Source organism: Neoarthrinium moseri (genome assembly GCF_022829205.1).
Source record: "Neoarthrinium moseri strain CBS 164.80 chromosome Unknown scaffold4_Wmoseri_CBS_16480, whole genome shotgun sequence".
NCBI classification, from domain to species: domain Eukaryota; kingdom Fungi; phylum Ascomycota; class Sordariomycetes; order Amphisphaeriales; family Apiosporaceae; genus Neoarthrinium; species Neoarthrinium moseri.
The window spans coordinates 26493-42681 of record NW_026055118.1 but is presented as its reverse complement, the minus strand read 5'-3'; the positions used below and the strand labels follow the sequence as shown (position 1 = coordinate 42681).

The 16189-nt window shown below is 54.1% G+C and overlaps 7 protein-coding genes across 7 annotated transcripts; 5 read left to right on the top strand and 2 right to left on the bottom strand.

Moving 5' to 3' along the window:
* Positions 1-115: 115 nt before the first annotated feature.
* On the bottom strand, positions 116-1893 carry JN550_001807 (uncharacterized protein; the record flags this gene model as incomplete). The annotated part of the gene is made up of 3 exons (XM_049313032.1): positions 116-918; positions 1032-1086; positions 1189-1893. 3 exons carry the CDS (start codon positions 1891-1893, stop codon positions 116-118), a joined length of 1563 nt encoding a protein of 520 aa, XP_049175868.1.
* A 966-nt stretch (positions 1894-2859) lies between these two features.
* Positions 2860-4093, top strand: JN550_001806 (uncharacterized protein; the record flags this gene model as incomplete). The annotated part of the gene is made up of 2 exons (XM_049313031.1): positions 2860-3425; positions 3532-4093. 2 exons carry the CDS (start codon positions 2860-2862, stop codon positions 4091-4093), a joined length of 1128 nt encoding a protein of 375 aa, XP_049175867.1.
* A 90-nt stretch (positions 4094-4183) lies between these two features.
* JN550_001805 (uncharacterized protein) lies at positions 4184-4819 on the top strand (the record flags this gene model as incomplete). The annotated part of the gene is made up of 1 exon (XM_049313030.1): positions 4184-4819. The coding sequence occupies one exon, from the start codon at positions 4184-4186 to the stop codon at positions 4817-4819; it is 636 nt and encodes a 211-aa protein (XP_049175866.1).
* Positions 4820-5545: 726 nt separating this feature from the next.
* JN550_001804 (uncharacterized protein) lies at positions 5546-6601 on the top strand (the record flags this gene model as incomplete). Its single annotated transcript, XM_049313029.1, has 4 exons — positions 5546-5939; positions 5999-6141; positions 6197-6435; positions 6493-6601. The coding sequence occupies 4 exons, from the start codon at positions 5546-5548 to the stop codon at positions 6599-6601; spliced, it is 885 nt and encodes a 294-aa protein (XP_049175865.1).
* A 1405-nt stretch (positions 6602-8006) lies between these two features.
* JN550_001803 (uncharacterized protein) lies at positions 8007-8324 on the bottom strand (the record flags this gene model as incomplete). The annotated part of the gene is made up of 2 exons (XM_049313028.1): positions 8007-8243; positions 8307-8324. The coding sequence occupies 2 exons, from the start codon at positions 8322-8324 to the stop codon at positions 8007-8009; spliced, it is 255 nt and encodes an 84-aa protein (XP_049175864.1).
* A 728-nt stretch (positions 8325-9052) lies between these two features.
* On the top strand, positions 9053-10142 carry JN550_001802 (uncharacterized protein; the record flags this gene model as incomplete). The annotated part of the gene is made up of 2 exons (XM_049313027.1): positions 9053-9140; positions 9253-10142. 2 exons carry the CDS (start codon positions 9053-9055, stop codon positions 10140-10142), a joined length of 978 nt encoding a protein of 325 aa, XP_049175863.1.
* Positions 10143-12344: 2202 nt separating this feature from the next.
* Positions 12345-15951, top strand: JN550_001801 (uncharacterized protein; the record flags this gene model as incomplete). The annotated part of the gene is made up of 5 exons (XM_049313025.1): positions 12345-12512; positions 12580-12624; positions 12692-14939; positions 14992-15743; positions 15799-15951. 5 exons carry the CDS (start codon positions 12345-12347, stop codon positions 15949-15951), a joined length of 3366 nt encoding a protein of 1121 aa, XP_049175862.1.
* Positions 15952-16189: the final 238 nt, after the last annotated feature.

Here is a 16189-nt window from a genome sequence, read left to right as displayed (position 1 = left end):
AAGTACAGGAGGGAATATTATGAATTACGAACGTTTGTCCCTCTCCAACAATATACTTGAGTCGAGTCTGTATGTGCCACGATTATTCGTGAATATCATGATACTGCACGAGATCTCAAGACAAGTCGCTCTTTTTGTAAGACCAGTCCGGAAGCTTCCCGGCGACGGCAACCTGTTCAGCCCAGCGGTCATCGGCACACCATTCACCGTGCTGCTCCTCCAGGTGCGGAATCAGCTGGACCGCATCCAGCCTTTCTCTCGGGTCCGGGTTGCCCGCCAGTAGGATACAGTGCTCGAGACGGTCGGAGTAAATCTGCTGGTCGTTGAGCGTCAGCACGGGTTTCTTGGCCCGCCGGCCCAGCCAGCGCAGCGACCGCACCGGCTGGCACCGGCGGTCCATGTGTGCTAGGAAGTCTCGCTCGCACAGCGCATGTATTATGGCCGCGACGGCCCACACATCGGCCTTGGGCGTGAACGGCGCCGCCATGACCCCCGAGCGCTTCCTGTCTGGCGCCGGGTCGAAGCACAGCTCCGGCGCGTGGTACTCGGGCGTGCCGAAGGCGTCCCACGGCGGGCCCTTGGCCGTCTCGGTCGCGTAATCGCTCATGCCCAGGTCCGTCAGTAGCACGTGCAGCGGCCGCGTCGAGCCGGGCGTCAGGCGTGATCGCAGCATCACGTTGGCCGGCTTGATGTCCCTGTGCACGATCGGCTTCCAAGTGCTCGTATCGTTGGTTTCGAGGTCCCGGGACAGCCCGCTCGTGCCCGTCTGTAGATAATGCAGCGCGTCTGCTAGCGAGCGGAAGGCGTGCCAGATGAAGCTCTCCGGGATGAAGTCATCCCAGTCCATCTTCCGGGCCTTCTTCCTCGCTTTAGCATTGACCATGATGTCCTCTAGTGAGCCGCAGTCACAGAACTCTACTATTATATACCATATGAGTTACATAATGTACTTTTTGGCCTAGCAGCAGGCTTAGGCGGGGTTCAGTGATATGGCTTTTGGGAATTTCAGGCAGGCTTGCAGGACTACTCACAGTATAGTGTTGCCTTGAAAGGGTTATCTTGGATAAAACCATCAAGGTAGTGGACCTAGTGTAGATGAAGCTCAGTTGCTCTTGTAACTTCAGCAGGACAGCCAGCTCTTGCTGCTCATGTGGTGAGAGTAAGCACTGGGGTTGGAGATGAACTCACTATTGTGTTATGTACCACCTTTTTCGTAAAATAAATCTCCTTCCAGGCCAGCTTGACTAGCACGCGGTCGTGGGTTTTGAAGTTTTTCTCAACACACAGCACGCCGTTGTCCTTATTGCGTACGGCGTAAACTCCGCCGTTCATGCCTCCCATCTGCCCATCCCCAGCATCTAGCGTTTTGACCCTCTGATACTTCAAAGTGAGAGCCGTGTTCTGGACCTTATTTCTTTCAATCTGAAGCCCTGACTTAACGTGCAAATAGCCCGGAGGAGGTGGTGGTGTTGGAGTCTTTGTTGGCGTATCAGGTACAGGTGGCCTAGAAGAAGGGGCTGGACCTGCTAGTGTCTTCGGAGCAGGCTGTGGTGTTGGCTCCTGGGGAGTCGGTGGTGTGGAGTGTTTTGCTATCGGCGCTGCCGGCGCTGTCGCCGGTGGTGGTGCAGAAGGGGTCGTATCGTCCTTCAGCACTGTCCTATGCCGCACCTTTTGTTGAGTTCTGGTGTTTCGATAGAAAAAGCCATCCTCTCCGTTGCAGAGTTCCCAGTCTTTCGGAAGGCCACCAAGGATGGGATGCTTGGTTGTGCCATCCCGGCACTTCACAGGGTGATAAAAGATGACCTGGCCATAGTAGCCAACTTTCTTGTATCCCCACTCCTTGGGTGTCCTTCTGACCTCTTCATTTGCAGTAATTCTCTCTGTAGCAGGCATATTCGACAGCTCCAGGCGTACGCGCTTCAAGGCTGATTTCCTACGATCTGGATATATGCGTGGATTGGCTGAGTGAGAAAGACCTTCGAGCTCAGTTCCGAGGTTTTCAGTTCACGGTAAGAAAACCCCGTAAGTTCCGTAACGTTGAATCTATCATGAGATGCTTCCTAGGTTACGAGACAAAGCTGGTCAACAATGACACCTCATTTACCAAGAGCAAGCATGCGCCGGGGCATATGACGCAGAGAAAATGACGAAGGCTCATACAAGAGCCTCTATTAACCCTGGTGCTCTAAGGTTGAATCACTAGGTAGTTACAGCTTGTTTACAATACTTTGGCACGGGGAACGTTACCTCAGAACAGTCGGGGTCGGCGTACGCGACGAAGCCGTTCACTTCCGCAAAAGTGTAAATTCAGTGGTTGATAAGAGCTGGGGCTTGTGCATGAGTGAGCTGTGAGGAGTGAATTACGGAACGGCGCTTCGTGAAGACAATCGATAAATGGGACAGTCATCCTTAATCACTCACCACAGTGCATTCAGCCACAGCAAAATTCACTAAGTCATTATGATAGCTCGACAAGACGACATTTTCTTGCAATGTCGACGACTCCTCGTGACTCTTCCTGTTTCTCACCAACATCATTCTGTCCGTCGACGAATGAACTCCTTTACCCCGGTTACCACACTACGTCACAGCGCCCAACGGCTTTTCACCCCATCATTGCTTACAATCTTGGATGTTTAATTTTGGGGTATCTTCATCTCAGCAAAGCGCGTCTACTGCGTTAGGTCGCCGCGGAAGTCAAAGCGTTGGTCGCCCCGCGACACCAAAGTGAGGCCATCGTCAAGTGCGAACGGCGATGACATCGCCGAGCATATGTTGTTTTCACTTCACCGCACGCATCCAGCTAGGCTGCGACGCAGAGATTTATTTTCCCGGTCGACATGGGACCACAATCAAATCATGTCACGTCAACACTCCAGACCGACCCTGTCTTCGGAGGACTCGGCAGACCACGATCCGTTTTACCTTGAAAGGTACCCCAGATACTTCCAACACCAGAAGCAATTTACTGTGCAAAAATTGCTGCAGAATCACGACACGGGGCAAGAGAAAAGTCCTCTGAGCCCAAAGCCCAAAAAGTCCGTCAAGTCCCTCTTCAGTTACGACTCAGCAGACTTCGACCCCTTTTATCTTGAGAAGTACCGCAAGTTCTACCACTTCTCACGTCACCATACGGCAGCCATGTCTTCCTCTTCGGTATACAGCGACGAACAGGCACAGCCCACCAAGGTGCAGATGCGTGGCGGCGGAAACGCGGTTGGCCGCACTGGTAAAGGGCCCGAGAAGGAGACAAAGATAGTCACCAAGGATCTCCCGAAGCGTGATAAATCCGCAGATCAGCATCCCTCCACTCAAGAAATTCCAGGAGCTCCAGTTACTCCGAATCAACCGGCATCAAGCTCTGCTGGCTACTTCGAAGGACCACGTTGTGACTTGAGAAACCCCAAGCTCCCTTCTCCTCCCAGGTATGCGGCTTCCAGAATTCCATCTAGTCCCATTGGTTTATTCCTTCTGTTATTTGAAAAGACATATGCTGTTGATGAGAAATGATGATCTCTAATTGTCATGAAGCATCGAGGCCAAGTATCTTCATGTTAAAGACTGGGTTCTCACCAGTCCAGACGAATTGGAGCATGTCCCCTACGATGCTTTGCCCAAGGACGACGAGCTTCCGAGAGCACACTCTGACAGTGCCGTTTCTGACGGCGCTTCATCGACTTCGCCTCATCCTTCGGGCTGGAAGCATCATGTGCAAGCAGTCTCACGTGTCTCCAAGGAGCACAGTGGTGATGATGAGGGTCCCGCAGAGCAAGACATTATCATCGGTTATGAGAAGCCAATTTCTCCCAAAGACTTTGTCACTGGAAGAATGACTCCGCAGAAAGCCGACTTTCATTCGGGAGTTGAACGTCACCAGAAGCTACTCGCGAGCCAGGGTTTGCCGACGTTGATGCAGAACCTCCCTGACGGTGGATACTTCAGTCGCGACAGACTCTTCGAACCCTTCTTTAAGCCCGTTGAAGGGGAAGGAGGAGCCTCAATCAAGCCCCACGCGCAGAGCGGTGCCAGAGATTCCTCAGACCCGCTAATGCCGCTCTACCAAGTCAACAAGGAGGCTGCGAAGCCGTTCTAGAAGAATGTTCGTCAGGCGCTTCTCATCACTGACGATTCTATCTATGCAGGTGTCTCCGCTTCCAGTCGTGGCCACAAGGTCACCGCGACCATGGTCAAGGAAGCCCAGCAGAAGGCAATCGATCAGAAGACTCGGGATAATGAGATCGCGAAGACACTGCGCAAGTTGACATCCGGAGCTGAGCCCACACAGCGCGAGGGTCCGAAGGAGCCAGAGGAGAAGTTCGAGAGCATGGCAAGTGTTCTTGACCGCATCGGCAAAGAGCAACAGAAGCAAATCAAGAAAACGGACGACAAGCGAGTTACTGACCGCTGGATTGATGAAGAGTTCCCAGTCTGGGTATGGGAGCCCTCCAAGAAGCACTACACGCCCTCCATGGAAGAGAAGGGCTGTATCTATCTCGGGGAAGATGTCCGGGGAATCACATTCCCCGCCAACCAAGAAGGCGTCCCCAAAGTACTAATTCCCCAAGTCCTCATGGAGATTGATGCATACATGGAGGAGGTCGAGAAGTTGGAGCGAAAGCGACCTGCTGACGCTGGCTACGCAAACGAGTACGTCGACCTCATACCCGCACAGTCGGACGACGGCGGAGAGGCAGATGCGGACGATGCGGTGAGCCAGGCCCCTGACGTGACCCAAGGCCACACTCAGGAGGACATCACCCTACAGACTCCAGACTTGACCAAGGAGGTGGCCGAAGAGGGTGCCGGAAAGGCGGATTGAGAAGGCGTACGAGGTCTCGATTGGGCTGATTTCTGGAAATTGTCGGATTATACGCAACTGGAATTTCGGTAGGGAAACTGGAACAAATCTCCACTCTTTGCTCTTCATCGGATTACGGAAAGGGTATGACTTGCAAGATACTACACTTCATCTGAAGTTGGATGCAAGAAAATTGGCATGTCCATAGCACTGTGCTCTCTCATGGAATCTAGTAAATGCTTCCTGCATAGCTTTAGTAATCTCTTGTGAAATGCATGAAGCTGACGATCAATTCTGTATCAAGTCTTTGAAAATGTCATGTACTGTAGTGTTGAGAGCATGCTGCTGAGTAAGTCCTAAATATACCTGTCCATTGCTGTGTATTTGGCATCACGGACGGTGGTGATTCAGCACGACCATGCTATGGCAGAGAAAGGAATGGTTGATGCATGCAACAAGAATGGGAGGCATCCAGCAAGCTGAGTCACAGGGCCGCCCGAGACCTGACAGTGAGCATTTTGGAAAAGACAGTTAAGCAGAAGTTCCAAATGTGAGGTGGATATAGGAGTGACGCACGGACCAGTCAAGCTTGACCTGGAGCTGGACCTGGAGCTGGGCCTTGTCGGCTGCCACCTGGCGGGACCTTCCGCTCCTGACAGATCTCCAGCGCCTCCAACACCATCTACGAAAGCTTGAAGCCCGCTACAGAACACCCGACCAGGCCAATTCGACCACAGCGCAGTCGAGATGGACCCCTACAGCGCCGAGGGCGAGCTCGTCAACATCCACAACCACTTCCACCAGGGCCAGTACCAGGAAGTCGTCGATTTCGACACCTCCGCCTTCTCAGCCGAGAATGCCCTGCCAGCCCGCGTCCTCGCCCACCGCGCTCGCATCGCCCTGGGCCAGGCCGATGATGTGATCGCAGACGTCCAGGGCGAGTCGGAACCGGAGCTAGCCGCCGTCGGTGCGCTGGCTCAGTTCAGCCTGGGCAAGACCGATGAGGCGGTCAAGACGATCGAGGAGCTCGCGAGCTCGGCGGGCGACAACGCTGCGGTGCAGGTCATGGGAGGCACAGTCCTGCAGGCAGCTGGCAGGAGCGAGGAGGCGCTGGCACTGTTATCACAACATTCCGGCAACCGTGGGTCTATCCTGTTCTTGCCGTAGGGCCTGGACTAGGGAATGCTGACATTGGGACAGTTGATGCGGTCGCCTTGATCACACAGATTCACCTCGAGCAGAACCGGACAGATCTTGCGCTGAAGGAAGTCAGGGCGGCGCGGAGCTGGGGCCAGGACAGCCTCTTGGTCAATCTGGCAGAGTCTTGGGTGGGCGTAAGAGTGGTAGGTTTCTCGCGAGCGCCTTGGGGGACTACGAATGTGACTGACAATGGCACAGGGCGGTGATAAATACCAGCAGTCTTTCTACGTCTTCGAGGAGTTAGCACAAGCGCCGGCAACGTCGTCCACGTTATCCCTGGTTTCACAAGCAGTCTGCGAGCTTCACCTGGGACGAGTCGAGGAGGCCCAGAGTGCGCTCGAGCTGGCCATTCAGAAGGAGCCCGAGTATGCAGAGGCTATTGCCAACCTCCTGGTGCTCACTGTCGTTATCGGAAAAGACCCGACGGACCTCAAGGCGTGAGTGCCCTCCAGACCTGTATGTTCAATTTGCATGCTAACATCTGTACCCAACAGAGCCCTCCAGAAAGCTGCCCCGTCGCATCCTTTCCTGACCGATCTGGAAGAGAAGAGTGCTCTTTTCGACAAGGCTGCGGCCAAGTACAGCCCCAAAGTGTCGGCATAAGTCTGAGCGCAGAGGGGGTGCAACGATATGACGGTAATGACAGAAGCAGGCATGGTTCTCGCAGCATAGAGATAGACATGCGTTGGTCAGTGAAGAAAAAAGGAACTATACCAAACCAGTCAATTACAGCAATATGTGACGAATCTCCCGAACCGATCGTCATGAATGATGTATGATTTGTTGTTGACGTAACGGTCTTACATCTGTCGCTTCCGGTCAGCGAAGGAACATATGCCAGTTGGGTGATGATAGACCCTGTTATCAGCCAGATGTGAGCACGTATGTACATGCATGATGGCTCGCTATCTGCTGTCCAAATACGGCAGACTGGCCATATGATTGCCGTGGACATCTTGCTGCTACTTCATCGGCGCAGGGTCTCCAGGGTCCTGGTCCGTGTCCAGCGGTCAGCAGAAAGACGTCACTGCACCCCATGGGGACGTGGATGTCAGCATCGTGAGTGCATCAGTCGGCGTTTGGAGGACCAAGGACTGTATCATGCCTTTGACGCGCAATGACGATGTGACTGCAGGAGTGCAACACGAACACACGGCGCTAGTTTGTGAATTCGTTTGCTACAGTGATAAGGGGCCTTGCCCGAGAGTGGGGCTCACACACCAGACCAGAGTCGGGCAAGCACATGTGCAGTCAGAGTCAGGGCTGTGCTGTGTGTCCTTGCTGTCCGTCTGTTCTGTATCCGATATCATATCATGATGAGACGGGGGGTACTGAAAATCACATTCCGTGTTCGAGTAAGGAGGCTTCACTCTATGAAGTCAACAAGAACGTCAGATTCCACAAGTAAATTTGGGCCTCCTTATAGACGTATCGATCGATCTCTCATCAACGTTCACATGAGTTGCTGGGCTACAGACATTATTCTGGGTACGGAAAAGTGGGATCGTGACAATAGGCGCGTGGAGGACGATACACCATACACGATACCCCTCCATCGGGCAAGTGTAAAACTACCTGCAAGGCCCCTCTGTGCCCCTCTCTGCCCCTCACCGCTCTCACTCTCCCACGGGGAAGGATCCAATGGTTCACAGAGACCAACATCCCAATTACATTGGACGACGGGATTGGCTCCTGCGCTAGAGGCCGCTTCACTTCACTAAGGAACCCCGGCACCCGAAATGTGATGTGCCCTTGGCCATGGTCCCATCGCACCGACATGAACAGATAGCCCCGAGCCGACGAATCGTGGGATTGTGGATTTGTCTGACGCAAAAAATTGGAAACCAGGCTGATGACATCATAGGCCCTCGCATCCTCCCCAGGCGTCTGCTCCCGACGAACCAACGCACACACATGCCAGGCTCCACGCTTCGTGACTTGACGATGGCTGATGAGACGACAGGAAGAATGAAAGCGAAGAAAAAATAGATCAGGTCATTATCTCGTGCTAACCAACCCGAGTGCTCCGTAACTCTAATTCGCGCCGAACGAGCAGAGCCGTTCTGACACCCTGCCAGGTTGCAACGTTGCCCATCTCAGTCCATCGTATCAAAGTGCTGGCCTCGCTGGGCTGCCTTCCCGTAGAGGAAATAACGATCCTGAGAGCCGCATAGATTCTGAAGATCTTTTCACCTTTGGGTGCTGTGATCTTCACATCCATAGGAGTCCAGGCGCTGGAGAGGGTCTGGAACGTGGAGAGACTGGTTGGGAGCCCCATAGGGGGGCGACTCAACAAGCGGCTACTTACTACGGTACTATGGTACATGCTGCGCGCCTCCGACGTGGGAGCCGCAAGCCGTTGCCGAACCCGGACCCAGTCATCTATCAGATGGAAAATTAAGTGGGAAACACACCTCCCGTAAACCACAAATCTCGCGTGTTGTGCCCAGCGCCCATGTTGGCCCGCAGAGCCGTCCATCCCGCAAGCCTCCCATGATTACACATGCCGTAGGTTTCGTCATGTATGTAAGGCAAGTACAGTCAGAGGTCCGAGTGGGCCCATAATCCTCTCCCTGCTGCAGACGGTGGATTATCTCGCCCAGGTGCGATTGGGTCACTAGAGACGGATGCAGATAGTAGTTTTCTGCCGACCCCCATGCCAGTGCATGTGTGGCTGTTTTCAAATTTCGGCGGGCCCCTGGGCTCTCTGCTCCGGCTGCACATGCAGGATTACCAGAAGGCCCCGCAACCCACGAGCTTGTCGATTAGACGAGAACGACGCCTAGTCCCGATTATGGCCATCGTCACGTCGAGGAATTTTCTGGCAGTGCCCCATGGGCAAGTGCCAAGAGCACTTGGGCCTAGAGTTATCAAGCACTCAGTCTATATAAGTGTGGTCCATCCGCCGTCTCCCCTTAGAGCATCCCGTAGTTCCCATAACACCAAGTGATTTCTTAAGAATACGCTACTTCGTCGTTCTGTTTGATAGAAATACCTTTCTTTCGAAGAACTAGTACTCATCCGATCCATCTGAGATACCATATCACCCACATCATGCCAATTGCCATCACGCCCCCGGTGCCTCAGGTCAAGGCCATTATTCCTGAGGAGCCCAAGAAGAGAAAGGTCATCTGCTTCTCAGGTACGTCTATGGAATCACACAACGCCAAACTTTGGCCTGCTTCTCTCTGACCAGCCCCCTTGGTCTTAAGCGTGCTCCGTTTATAAAGGATACCACTAACACCATACACCAGACTTTGATGGCACGATCTTCATGCAAGACACTGGCCACATCCTCTTCGACGCTCACGGTTGCGGATCCAAGAGACGTGAGATTCTCGACGAACAAATCAAGAATGGCGAGCGGTCCTTCAAGGAAGTCTCGGAAGAGATGTGGGGTTCCCTGAATGTCCCCTTCGACGACGGCTTCGAGGTAATGGCCGAGACCCTCGAGATCGACCGTGACTTTCAGACATTCCACAAGTGGTGCCTGGCCAACAACATCCCCTTCAACGTCATCTCGGCCGGCCTGAAGCCCATCCTCCGGAGAGTGCTCGATACTTTCCTGGGTGAGGAAGCGTCGTCCCACATCCAGATCATCGCCAACGATGCCGAGATCAAGGAGGATGGCTCGGAGTGGAAGCCCATCTGGAGACACGACAACGAATTGGGCCACGACAAGGCTCTTTCGGTCAACGAGGCCCGCCAGGAGGCTGAGATGACATGCGAGGATGGTACTGTCCCCCTGATCGTCTTCATTGGCGATGGTGTTTCCGACCTCCCCGCCGCCCGCGAGGCCGACGTTCTCTTTGCTCGCAAGGGACTTCGCCTCGAGGAGTACTGCATCGAGAACAAGATCAAGTACCACGCCTACGAAACCTTTGCCGACATCCAGGCGAAGCTCGAGGAGATCCGCAAGGAGGATGAGGAGAAGACCGCCGGCCGGGGCATGCCCGCCATCTTCAACCCCAGAGCCAACCTGTGGAGACGTGTCTCCAGCAAGACTGCCATTCCGCGCTTCGCTGTCATGTCGCCTTCCAAGGAGGAGAAGATGTTCTTGTGGCCTGAGGCTTACACTGAGCTGAAGACTCCCCAGGTTGAGCTTACTGAGATCGGGTCGTTGAACTCCACTGTCCAGGCATAGGTGGGATTATACATGTCTCTTGCATACAACGGCGTTGGGTTCCAAGATGTTTCACTTTACTACCGCATTAGCACGGCGTATTTGGGTCGCACACGAGGAATATAGGATGGATGGCGTTCCGTTTTTGAGACTGTGGAAGTGGATTTTTCACTCCAAAGGAGTACACATACACTAGCGGATCAAAGATCGATAGAGATATACGTGTGGAAATAGAAATAAAATATTAAAGAACAGTGAACCTCACCACAATTATACCACTGTCGTTGCCCGGTTTGTGGCGCTACATTCCTTGGAGTGATCACTGTCTCCGAAGAACAAGTTGATTGACGACATCTTCAGATCAGCTTTGTCGACGGCTTGCACAACGATAATCACCAAGTATACAAATGAGCTAGGCAACCGTAAGGGCTACATCAGCTACTGAGTTGAAGAGCCAAGGTGCCACGTTGGATGGTAATTGCCTCATTCGGTAGAGCGCTGCATTTGCCAGGGTGAGACGGAGCCAAGGTGGTTTGTTTCATAATAGCAGCGTCATAAGTTCCTGACAAGACCTGACAAAACTGCGGCTGCGCGTCTTGGGGGCTGACCCGAAACAAGCGAAAAGGCGACGAAGCCTACCTTTACTAGGCTGCCCTGAGGTCCTCCCCCAGAATCCAGGGATGCACCCCGCCAATAGGGTGTGACGGAATCTTAAATCGCGCTCTTGATTGCCCATCTTCTACGATCGACCTGGCGGCCATCGCTCATTTGACTCGGGCTCGATCCTCATTACGTTTTCCTATAGGGGCGCAGCAGCCTGACAGGTCGGCAGATCCAAGCCGAACAAGTGTGCACTTGCACTTCCTGACAGCTTGAGCATGGAACGTGAGAGCCGCTTTTCCGTGGCAGAAGAGGAGAAAGACGTGCCTCGGCCTCAACTCATACGAAACCTTGAAACCCCCCAGGCGGGTAGAAATCGTCAGAGCGGGTGGGAGCTCAGCAAGCCCGCCGAGGGCCCGATCTATCGGGTACTGAGGGCGCTGGGTGGGCGTGCATGAATGTTGCGCAGCGCTTCCCTGTCGACGATCCCGTTTTGTGGGCGATCTGGGGCGCTTGGTACGGAGGGATTCAGGCCAGCCTCTGCAACCAACGGGGGCTCATGTTCTCGAAGAGAGAAAGGACATGCTGGCTGTACTCGCTACGTGCAACGTAATGCTAATGGCACAAGTCTCCCCGTTCATGCTGCAGAAGAGGAAGAAGAAAAGCTCAGGCTAGCTCCGAAGCCAGTGACTGTCGTGTGCCTAAAAAAAGAGTCCCCCCTACTAACTAAATTCCTTACCGTATCCTCTCAGCTGTACCTTCCGGGCCCAATTTCGCTTCGTTCTGAAGTCATCATACTTGACCTCCTTTTGTTTTCCTTACTATAAGACGTGGTTGTTGCCTCTGCTCTCTTGCACCCGGCCCGTTGCGTCTTCTTTGACAACACCGTTTATCTGCATCTTGTCATCCGGAGCGTCGTAGCGTTCTGCTGGGAGCTCGACGGGACGAGTAGATAGTTACCTGACGGCCCCGGCCCTCCACATCTGCTAGGCAACCTGCAACCACCATCCAACGCGGCCGACCCGACATTGACCAGAGTCGCTAGTTCGCATTGGTGCTCCTCCTGGATGACGGAAGTGCCCCTCAGGCCCCGCCAACAGCACACGTATCTAGGCCATGACGGGCTTGTGAGACTCGACGGTTTTAAAGTCCGGCCCCAGCATCTAACAGCGTGTCCGACCGAATTGCTTTGAGCTCAGTTCGGCTCGGCTCAACTCTACCCATCGTGACCAGACAGAGCATACACAGGCCGTAGCCCGTATACTTTCAAGTCTATACCTTACTGCAGAAAAGGGGACAATTGCCGTCTAATCCGCCCCCGTCCCCGTCCCCGGCTGCCGTGCGCCGGCCAGACAACCAATCTTTGACATCATTTGGCGCACAGCGGGCTGCGAGAGGCCTTGGCCGTAGGGTGTGCATCCCCTCAAACTCCAAGGCGCACTCTGGGAGATCTCCATTTCGGGCAGGCTAAGACTCGAGGCCAGGCCCAATAGGACCCGAGGGACGGATTCACCCACGTCACCCAGCCCATCGTGCAGCATCTCCCCCCAGCCCTGAGCCCTCCCTGACCAGGTCTTGACTGCAACTTGGCAGCTGCCGCCCCGGCACGCCCTCTCCTTCAAAATGGTCCGCATCATTCCCCAGCTCCTGAAGACGGGCTCGACCAAGTCCAACGTCAACTCCTCCACCAACAGCCGCAGCACCAGCCCAATGCGCTCCGCCAAGACAGACGCCGTGAGCCCTGATGGGCGACGGGACACGGGGCTCGTCCTGAAAGTCGTGATCATCCGTGTAAGAACCACCTGACGAGCCAGAGAGCTATATCGTAGGACCTGCCAAGCTGACCTAGTGGCTACAGGCCAGAGATCTGGCCGCGAAAGACCGTGGAGGAACATCGGACCCTGTATGTGTCTTGACCCTCCCCAAGCCACGATGTGGTTATTCCCTCATGCTGACATTGCTCTGTACAGTACCTCCAGTTGACCTGCGGCGAAACGAAAGTCGTCACCCACTGCGTCCCGAAGACTCTCAACCCAGACTGGAACGTCGTCGCTACGGTCCCTATCGTCGGTGTCGAGAACCTATTGCTCGAGGCAATCTGCTGGGACAAGGACAGGTTTGGCAAAGACTATCTGGGCGAATTCGATCTTGCTTTGGAGGAGATATTCGCCAACGAGCAAACCGAGCAGGCCCCCAAATGGTACCCCCTAAAGAGCAAGAGAACGGGAAAGAAAGCGGGCGTGGTGTCGGGTGAAGTTCTCCTGTCGTGCACCATCTTCGACTCCACTGACAAGGACGCCTCTCCTTCGCAAACACTTGGCAAGCTCCGGACGCTTGCAAGCTCCCTACCCGAGGCCGCCTCTCGCAACCCAACTCCGACAAGAACACCTGTCCTTGGCCCTTCCAAGGGAAGGGCCGGATCTTCTCCGTCACCACCCTTGGTCCGCAGTGGCACAGACAACTCTCAAGATGATGAGGACGACGACGACCTCCTCGATGACGACGATGAGACTCCCGAGGACGAGGACCCCAGCAAGCCCGAGTCGATCGAGAAGCGCAAGCGGAGGCTGAGGATCAAAGGCCTGAAGCGCAAGAAGAGACAGAACCCGTATGAGTTTACGAACGGCGACAACAATGTGGTGGGCCTCGTCTTCTTGGAAATCAGCCACATCACCGATTTGCCCCCTGAGTCCAACTTTACCAAGACAAGCTTCGACATGGATCCGTTCGTTGTTGCTTCCCTCGGCAAGAAGACGTACAGAACCAAGGTCGTCCGCCACAACCTCAACCCTGTCTTCAACGAGAAGATGCTCTTCCAAGTCCTGCAGCATGAACAAACATACTCATTCTCGTTCACCGTGATCGACCGGGACAAGTACTCCGGCAACGACTTCATCGCCTCCACATCATTCCCTCTCCAAGGGATCGCTGACAAGTCCCCCAAGGCGAACCCCGAGACTGGCCTTTATGACCTCAAAGAACCCGCGGAGTACGCGCCCGTCAAGAAGTCGCGGTTGGCCAAGCTAGGCATGTCCAGAACCTCGTCCTCGACTAGTTTGAACAAGGGGCGACCGCCGTTGTCGAAGAACCCTTCGACCATGTCTGCCTTGTCTCAAGCTGATTCAGGCCCTGGTGCCGCCCCAACGTCTGCTCCTAACCCCAACCTGCTTTCAGCCGACCAGATGCCAAATCTGAACGTCGAGAGCAGCGAGGGCGGCGAGGCTGCTTCTGATGATCCCGACTTCATGAGCTTCACTGTACCTCTGAAGATGAAGAACCTGGAGAAGTGGGAGGCGAAGCACAACCCGCAGTTGACCGTTCGCGCCAAGTATATGCCATACCCGGCCCTACGACAACAGTTCTGGCGAGCAATGCTGAAGCAGTACGATACGGACGAGAGCGGCGAGATCAGCAAGGTTGAGTTGACCACTATGCTAGACACTCTGGGATCTACCCTGCGCGAGTCGACGATTGATAGCTTCTTCCAAAGATTCCCACACAAGGCTGCCAATGGAGAGGAGACTAGCAATCTCACTATGGATGAGGCCGTCATATGTCTGGAGGATCAACTGGAACAGAAGAGCAAACCCCAGGGGCTAGGAGATAAGATGAGGAACATGTTGCCAGACGCTGGAAAGGTCAAGGACTTGTTGACCGTACCAGGCCAGTCCTCAGAAAGTGGTCTCTCTACTCCATCAGAGACCCCTGGCGAGGAAAGCTCATTCACTTTGAGCGCCGCAGACTCCACCGTTCAAGGGCAGCCATCGTCAACATCTACCATTGTCGTACCAGACATGAGCACTCCCGGGGAGGAAGGCGACAACTTGGAAAAAGATGACCTCAATGTAGACAAGAGCGAAGAACATGTCGTCGAGATCCGGGAATGTCCCATCTGTCATCAACCACGTCTGAACAAACGCAAAGATACGGATATCATCACCCACATCGCCACCTGTGCCAGCCAGGACTGGCGCCAAGTCAATTCTCTCATGATGGGTGGCTTTGTCACTGCCAGTCAAGCACAGCGCAAGTGGTACTCCAAGGTCATCACTAAGATCTCGTACGGTGGCTACAAGCTTGGTGCGAACTCGGCCAATATTCTTGTGCAAGACCGTATGACGGGTCAAATCAACGAAGAAAAGATGAGCGTTTACGTGAGGCTCGGTATTAGACTCCTCTACAAGGGTCTGAAGTCGAAGGAGATGGAGAAGAAAAGAAGTGAGTTTCAACTCTGATATTTGCTAGAACAAGATTTCTGACATGCATACAGTTCGCAAGATGCTGAAGAGCTTGAGTGTTAAGCAGGGGAAGAAGTACGATGACCCAGCCTCTGCGGGTGATATCCCCGGCTTCATTGCCTTCCACAACTTGGATATGTCGGAGGTACTTCTGCCATTGGAGGAATTCAAGAACTTCAACGAGTTCTTCTATCGCGCCCTGAAGCCAGGTGCCAGACCCTGCTCTGCCCCGGACAACCCCAACATCTTCGTCTCTCCAGCCGACTGCCGATCTGTTGTCTTCAACAGCGTCGATTCGGCGACTCAGATCTGGATCAAGGGTCGTGAATTCTCCATCAAGCGACTTCTCGGCAATGCGTACCCCGAAGATGCCGCACGCTACGAGAAGGGTGCACTGGGCATCTTCCGCCTCGCGCCTCAGGATTACCACCGCTTCCACATTCCAGTCGATGGCGTTATGGGCAAGCCTAAGCTCATCGAGGGTGAATACTACACGGTCAACCCCATGGCCATCCGGTCCGCGCTAGACGTCTACGGAGACAATGTTCGTGTCCTTTGCCCCATTGATACGCCTACACACGGCCGCGTCATGGTCATCTGCGTCGGTGCTATGATGGTCGGCAGTACCGTCATCACTCGCAAAGAGGGTGAGCAGGTTAAGCGGGCTGAGGAGCTAGGTTACTTCAAGTTCGGAGGTAGCACCATTGTTCTCCTCTTCGAGGAGGGCAAGATGGTGCACGATGACGACCTGATTGACAACTCGAACAGCGCTGTCGAGACCTTGGTGAGCATTACAAATGTGTGAACAACATGAAGAAAACAACTAACATCTACATTAGATTCGGGTGGGTATGTCAATCGGTCATAGCCCGGGTACGCCTCAATGGACGCCTGACATGCGCAAGGATGCCAGCGACATCACCGAGGCGGACAAGGCGGAAGCAAACCGGCGCATTCGTGGTGGCGGTGCTGGCTCTGAGAACCTACCTTAGGAGGGCGCACACGATCACCCCGAAGGCAAGTGTTCGCCTAGTTTGCATACCGGTTCCGTGGATTCAAAGAGACGGAACCCGTATCTGCGAAGGATTCCGTGGATTGCGCGACTGCGGCACGGACTATAGAGTGCATGGACCAAAGGTAGACATGCTTATGTTTGGATGATAAATGAGAAGACCGCCAGGAGAGTGCGTTGTTGAAAAAGAAAAAAAAGGTTTACATATATCTTTGCAA